The sequence below is a fragment of the Gossypium arboreum genome, chromosome 5 (genome assembly GCF_025698485.1).
Source record: "Gossypium arboreum isolate Shixiya-1 chromosome 5, ASM2569848v2, whole genome shotgun sequence".
In the NCBI taxonomy this organism is placed as follows: domain Eukaryota; kingdom Viridiplantae; phylum Streptophyta; class Magnoliopsida; order Malvales; family Malvaceae; genus Gossypium; species Gossypium arboreum.
Genome location: NC_069074.1, coordinates 81,397,360 through 81,404,722, shown reverse-complemented (window position 1 = coordinate 81,404,722; position 7,363 = coordinate 81,397,360). Strand labels below are relative to the sequence as shown.

General features: G+C 29.1%; 1 protein-coding gene across 1 annotated transcript; it reads right to left on the bottom strand.

The window, feature by feature from the left end:
• Positions 1-458: 458 nt before the first annotated feature.
• LOC108481527 (zingipain-2-like) lies at positions 459-1,917 on the bottom strand. The gene is made up of 2 exons (XM_017784647.2): positions 1,432-1,917; positions 459-1,087 (listed from the first exon to the last, which is right to left on the bottom strand). Exons 1-2 carry the CDS (start codon positions 1,850-1,852, stop codon positions 486-488), a joined length of 1,023 nt encoding a protein of 340 aa, XP_017640136.1. The 5' UTR covers positions 1,853-1,917; the 3' UTR covers positions 459-485.
• Positions 1,918-7,363: the final 5,446 nt, after the last annotated feature.

The window sequence follows — 7,363 nt, the reverse complement described above, 5'->3', positions numbered from 1 at the left end:
TATTTATTATTAATTTTATTTTCCCCTAAATTGTATAATTCTATTTATGAAATAAATTAATAAATTTTCCCTAAAAATAATTCAAATAGACATTGCTCTAAACAACTATCAAACTTTTGTTACATTGCCACTTTCATTTGCTTTTGGAAGGTATTTTTTTCCTAAACAATTATTTATTCAATATAAAGATAAAATACAACGGCAATGGAACAATAGCGATAGTCCCAAATAAACGACAAACATCAACACCAACACCAAATGAAAAGGAAAAGTAAACTTAAATTGAATATAAGCCTAAATTTATGTCCTAAATGATACCTTATTTTTTTTATTCAATTAAGCGAAAAATAAATAAACAAAGACAACATATATCGTAGACCATTTGACACTGCTAACTAATTATAGTAACTAGCTTATCAATATCCTTTGAAATTAATCTTGTACTACAACCACATATATAGGTAGAGAATGTCTATTATATAAACTTATATAATTGGAAACGAAGCTTCCATGGCGATACCACATAAGCCACCTGGCGTATTCACATCCCTATGAATCCTAATATACCCATTTTCACCCCAAGTTTCTCCCCATGAATTCTTAACCAGCCAATAGTTTAAACCTTCTTCACTTGTCCCGTATCCAACAATGGTGACTGCATGGACGAAAGAACTGCCACAATCTTCGGTAAACACTCCACCTTTGTAAAGCTGAAAGTATTTCCCATAGCTATAGCTATGGCCTCTGATTACGACCGAAACCGGTTGTTTTGCGACGGCCTTTAGCAATGCTTCTTCGTTTTTTTCAGGCACCGTTCCATATCCAGTTATGGAAACTTTGTTTATCTGTTTACCAGTGTCGCAAGTTTCTTGCATTTGTTGATATGGGTAGCTTTCTTCGGTTGTTATTCCTTGGTTTTGGATAATGTATTCGAAAGCATCCGTCATCCATCCTCCTTGACAACCTCCGTATCCTCCATTCTTGCTGCAATCCAACAGTTGTTGCTCTGATAATGAGATTAAATTACCAGTTTTAATTTGGATTATCCCTTCAACAGCTGCCACTGCTGAAAATGTCCAGCAACATCCTGAAAAAGTAAACCAACAATAACTCTTTTTAAGTATAAAACTATTAGTGAAAAAGATAAATAAATGCTTCTTGGCTGAGCAATATATATAAATATTTAAAATATTTGCTAGGGTTCAGTTAGTATGGATTTAATAATATAATTATACTTAATACTTATGCATATAAAGTTTACAATCAAACCAAATATTTGTAATTTACTAAAAACTTAACTAGCATGTATATTAATACAACATGATATACGATGGTTGAATTAAGTAAACATAAATAACTTTTCATCTAAGTTAATACTCAATTAAATTGTGAGCCAAAAATTTTATGTATATATATATAATTGGTACTTACCACATTGACCTTGATTCTTAATATGAGTCACTGCACCTTTTTCCCTCCAGTCGAAGTTTATCGGAACATCTGAGAAGTTTTCGTCCATAAGCGATGTTGATTGAGACATTGTGAGGTTGTCTTGCATCTTGTATCCCGTATGTGTTGCAATGAATTCATCATATGTCATGTCTGCAAATTCATTGAGTCCTAACTTAAAACTTCTATTTCCACCATTGTTGAAGCTCTCAATATAGTTCAAGTTCTCCTTAAATATATTAAGACCCTTCTCTTTTTGTAATTTACTCTCATATTTTCGACCATAATCAGCTATCCATTGTTCGTGTTTATCAACAATGGCGCTTTCATGAAATGTTCGAGACATGGAAAGAGATGCCAATGTCCCAAAAATTAAAAACAAAAAGACATGGATTAAGCTCATTGTTTTGCTGTATAGCAGAGATACAACTATAAACCAAGGGTTTTGTTTTTCTTTGCTAATTGCTAAGTTTCGAAGAACTAGCACTGAGTGGATGTGTATTTATACTAATTTTTTTTTTCTTTTTAAATCAAGTCATCTTATGAAATATCTACATAAGATGTCAACCATGCCGACTCTATGAAGAAAATTTTACTTTTCTGTTGGCAAAATGCTTTCAAAATCACGTTCCTAGCAACGAAAGGAAAAAAAAAAAATCAAAATAATGAAATTTGAATCTTTTAATTATTTTAACAAGTTTAATTCATCCGATTTTTTTATTCATTTTAAATATAATTATATTAAATATTTAAACAATAAAAACTCATAAAATAATTAAAAGAATGAGATTCTTTTAAAATCTAAAGCTTTTAGTGTAAGGGTGTGTTTGATAAATTATTGAAAATGAAAATTTTCTATATTTAATATTTTAAATGTGTTTGATAATCATTTTAGTTTTTTATTTAATATAAAAATTTCAGCAAAAATATTGAATAAAATAAGTACGTAGATAATTACTTATCATTTAATGTAAAAATATTAAGTCTATTTTAATTTATTAAAATTTTGAAATAAATTATCATCTAAAACTATGTAAAACAATATAAATATCATATTAATAAGATTAAAATAAAATGAACAATCTTTTAAAACTAAAATTTACTTTTATCAAACAACATAATTATATTTAGTATATATATTTACTAATTTACTAAATAATATTTTAATATATATAAATTCAATATTTATAAATTTTAACAATAAAATTTAATATTTACTTTTTTTAATCTTTAAAATTTTAATTTAGCAAACACAATCTAAATATCTTATGCCCCGTTTTCTGTTGAGTATATGAAGTTAGAGTTCGACAGATTCAGACAATATTGTTTACCTTTAGACACGATATGTTATCTATCCACTTGATAACAACTCGGTTCAAAATTCTAGCCCATACGATACTTTATTACTTAATTGGCGCAGCAAATATTGACAAAAGGAGGATTTGCGCTAAAATTTTGTCTTAATTTCCATTGTTTGATTGGTACATGGATGAGAAAGACTCGATGCTAGTCAGGGTCAACTGCCCTTGCCTGCAAGAGAGTTTAGGTGATTTACTTATGGCTAATATACTAAGAAGACCTTCAATTATTATGTATGGTTTAAACAAGCTCTAAACCTATGTTTTTATTCATGAAAGTCATAGATTTTAATATCAAAATTAAAAAAATTATTTAAAAATTTAAATAAATTTGCATTTACTGTTGATATGAATTTCACGATAATAATTTATTAAATAAAAATAAAATAATATTTTATATTGATGTTAAAATATATATAATTTCTGTTTATTTAATCATGTGCGAAAAAACAGGGGAAAAAAAGGTAAATCTAGTGAGCAATTATTAAAACTTTAAACATTTTTGTATGTGTAAGTTAAACACCACTAATTTCAAAGTCATCAAGTTGTATCTATACTCAATGTTAGAATCAGAGAGCCTTGTTAAATTTGATTTCACAAGTCATTCCACGTTAATCCTATTTAATTATAAGGGAGTAAAACTCGATTCGATTAAAAAAATTGTTTCTTTTTTATATTTTGAGTATCTAATTGAGTTATTCAGTTTTTCAAATCAACTCCAATAAGCAATTTAATTTCTCAAGTTCAAGTCGAGTTAAATTTTACAACTCAAAATAAATTTAATAACATATTGATATAAATATCCATTGAGTCTCCGACAATTTTAAAATTGTACAACTTGATCCCTCTCAAAAATTACAAAAAATTCAAAATTATTTATAAAATATTTTTACAAAAAATTAAACATATATAAATTCAAAATAGAAATTACATAACAATTGTTTTTAATTATCACATCAATGTTAACGTACTAGTTATCTTGCATGCCTTTTTTCCTCTTATTTTATTTTAAAAGAGTTTGTAAATATATATGGTATTTAAGTTCTTCAACTTGAAAATTAATCCATATTGTCAGCAAGATTCCAATATGTTCGGCTTAAATTTTTAAACTTAACTCTCAGAAACATATTTAACTTACTCAATTCGAAAAAAAATTTCAAATTGAGTTAGGATGATAAATAGGAGAAATCAATTCGACTAAATAAAAAAATTTCACTCGATTCGATCAAACGCTCACCCTTAAGCCCAACACCTATTTGGTTAGAAAAATGCTTAAAAATATTTTAATAAAGTAATAAATATTATTATAATAGTTTTTTTCTCCTTTTATTTATGGTTAATATTTAATACCCAATCGATGGAAAATTATATTTCTATAAATATGGTTTCAATACTAGTACATGTCACATTTTTGAAAAAAATATTTATTATTATTATTTTAGTACACTCCAAAAGATCATGTGTCACTCACTAAACCCTACTTAATAAATCTAAAACTTCAATGATAGTATATCAAAATATTTGTGTTATTCTAGAAATATTATTATTAAATTTTGAAAACAAGCACCTAATTATTTGCATGGTATTAAGTGATAAAATTGTGAGATTGGGAAAAGGGACACATGAAGTTTGATTCGATTTACAATTTGATAAATGAACTTTGATTTAGTACAATTATCCACATGGAACTTTGATTGTGCTTCAAATGCATACATAAAATTTTAATTTTAATTCAGTTGTACACATTTGAAGAAATAAATATATAAATTTTTTTATATTAGATATATATAATTATTTGTATTGCAATATGTATACTTAAAATGATGCTATATCAATAATTGTGTTTATAATTTGTGAAAATTGAATTAAATTAATGTTTCATGTATAATATTACTTAAAATCAAAGTTCATGTATAATTTTGAGATTTATACCATCAAAAATATCTAAATTGAGTCATTTGCAAATAGTTAGACCTGATTATGGAGTAAATATCCTCTCTAAACAATAGAAAGGATTTTGTTTGATTAGATTTTCTTATTACCCATGTCTAGAAGGGACCTACCATTGGAAGTGTTGAAGATTGGAGGTGGTTAAAGGACCACTCAAACAAGTGAAGTTTAAGGTAAGAAGCTAGGAATATTTTTGTGTCTTCAATTTTTAGTTGAGCTTGGTATTGTATGTTAACCTTGATTTTGTGATGAATGTTGGAAGTTAGAAATTTGCATGAAAGTGACAAGAAAAACCTAAGGCTCGGAGAAGAGCTTGATGATGGGGAAATTATTGTCACATCTCGAAAACTGAGTTAGAAGAAATTGGGTTAATGAAACCAAGAGTGATCACATTCTGATTTTTAGTTTTAATTGTGAAAATAATGGCACATAATTTAATTTAGTTTAGAGGTTGAGGGTTGGGGTGGTGTGTGTGAGGTTTTGAGTTGGAGCCCTTCCCTTGAAAATGTTGTAAGTTTTAGCTCAATTCATATCCCTAGTCTTTTGGCTTAAATCTGATTTCTATGCAAGTTATATTAGAATGAGTCTGTTGGTTCAGTGGTAAAGTGTTAATTGACCCTAGGTCTTATGTTCAACTCTCATTGTGTTAAATCTAAAATATTTTGCTATTTGCTATTTGTTTAAAGTTGAATTTGAATTTCTTTTTAAAAAATCTGGTGAGTTGGGATATGTTTAAAATATTCAGATTTTATTATTTTTATTTTAAAAATAATATATTGAAAAATCCTTAAATTTTCTCCCTACACCAATCGTCCAACAGGAAAGGATTGTATGAAACAGTGACGCCATGTCATCTGTATCCCTCTCCAATAGTTTTATGCCACATCAGTATTCTTATCCTGAATTTCAATATTTTAATTTGGATTTGATTTTTTTCAGGATAAAATCCTGAAATTCAGGATAAGAGTACTGATGTGGCATAAAACTATTAGAAAGGGATACAGATGACGTGGCGTCACTGTTTCATACAATCCTTTCCCATCATCCAACACCCCCACTTTCTGCACATTTTCCTTCATTTTTATTTTCCTTTTCTTTGTGCTAGAAATTTTGCCGTTGGTTTTGTTTCTCTTCAAACTGTTCTATTGCTTGCTCTTAGCTTTTTCTCACATTTCTTTTGGTCGCATCTAATTTTTTCTATCACTTTTCTGTTCATTTTTGCCTTTGTTATGGTTCTCTGTCTGTTTGTTTCATTAGTTAATCGTCGATCCGTTGTTCTGATTCGGGCAATTATTGTGGAGGGGGAAATTTACCTATGAACTAAGTAAGGTTGGGCTACTGTTTGTGCGATGCATTTTAGGAGTGCTTTGTCATGTGGTTGTTCAGAAATTACATCAGGTGTGTGAAATTGACCTAAAAACTTGTTAGAAACTCAATAAAATCATGAAACTGGATTGTTCTTCAAAACTGCCCAATACCACACGGCCGTGTGAAATCATGCAGGTCGTGTGGGTAGACCGTGTAGACCACATAGTCGTGTGAAATCATGCAAACCATGCGGGTAGACCGTGTGGGCCTTTGGGGCCAATTTCAAGCCCAATTAGGGGACTTAAAAATTAGGTCCGTGGGCATTATGTAGGACCAGAAAAGCATAAATTTCAGTAAACAAACAAGTGTGAGTGTAGGAAGTATGTTAGATAAGTTCCGATAGGTATAATAATGAGATGTGATCTGCTATAAGTAGGTACGTAAGTTAAGCACGACTATTAGGTAAACCATGTGCGTTATACATATGTTGACATCTGTTCTGATAAGCGATCCGATTTGACCATGTAATATGATATGCTATAATTTGTATAAGTTATGTGTAAGTTACGTTCCGTATAATATCTATTTATGTATGTGTTCGTACAGCCTATGTGATATGTATATATGTTTGCGTGATTTTGCATATGCATTGGGGTGGGTTCTGATTTATTGGAAGAAGTATTTTTCGACAGTATTACTGCATTTTCGACAGTTAAACCACAATATATGTTTGGCAGCTCAGCTGCACTATTATGAGTGGCATACCACCATGACCCAGTGTGATTGGATGGATGAACTTTTGAAGTCCTAATTGGTGTGATTGGTTGGGCGAAGTTGGTGTGTAGTGGATGGGGTAGGATTTGAGTTTGCATTTGTTTTGATCTAGTATGACAAATGTGCTTCTAAAACATGATATTCTAGTCGATATATATATATATATATATATATATATATATATATATATATAAATATATACACACATATGAAATTAAGATTTTTGAATCGAAATATGTTCGGTTATAAGATATTATGATATGATATATATGTGTGTTTCTGGTAATACATCATTCTAATATGTTATTGGTACATTAAAGTAAAATTTTGTGATCACATTTATATATGTGCTTGTTAAATAAAAATTTGGATTGTGGGTTGAGACACACACTGGGCTTCTAGCTCATTTGTTTGATTAATACATTTCAGGTTAACTTCTGACTTAGGATCGGACAGCGTGCGGGAGCTCGGATTGGTTACCCAATAAAATATGTGTGGATTAATGTTTTAATTATTTTTGGACT

What these genes read in the sequence shown, in the direction of transcription:
- LOC108481527 (XM_017784647.2), bottom strand. Translation starts at nt 1,852, where the DNA reads ATGAGCTTAATCCATGTCTTTTTGTTTTTAATTTTTGGGACATTGGCA. An exon ending in TAAGAATCAAGGTCAATGTG is followed by an intron (nt 1,088 to 1,431) that starts GTAAGTACCAAT and finishes TTACTTTTTCAG; the next exon opens with GATGTTGCTGGACATTTTCA.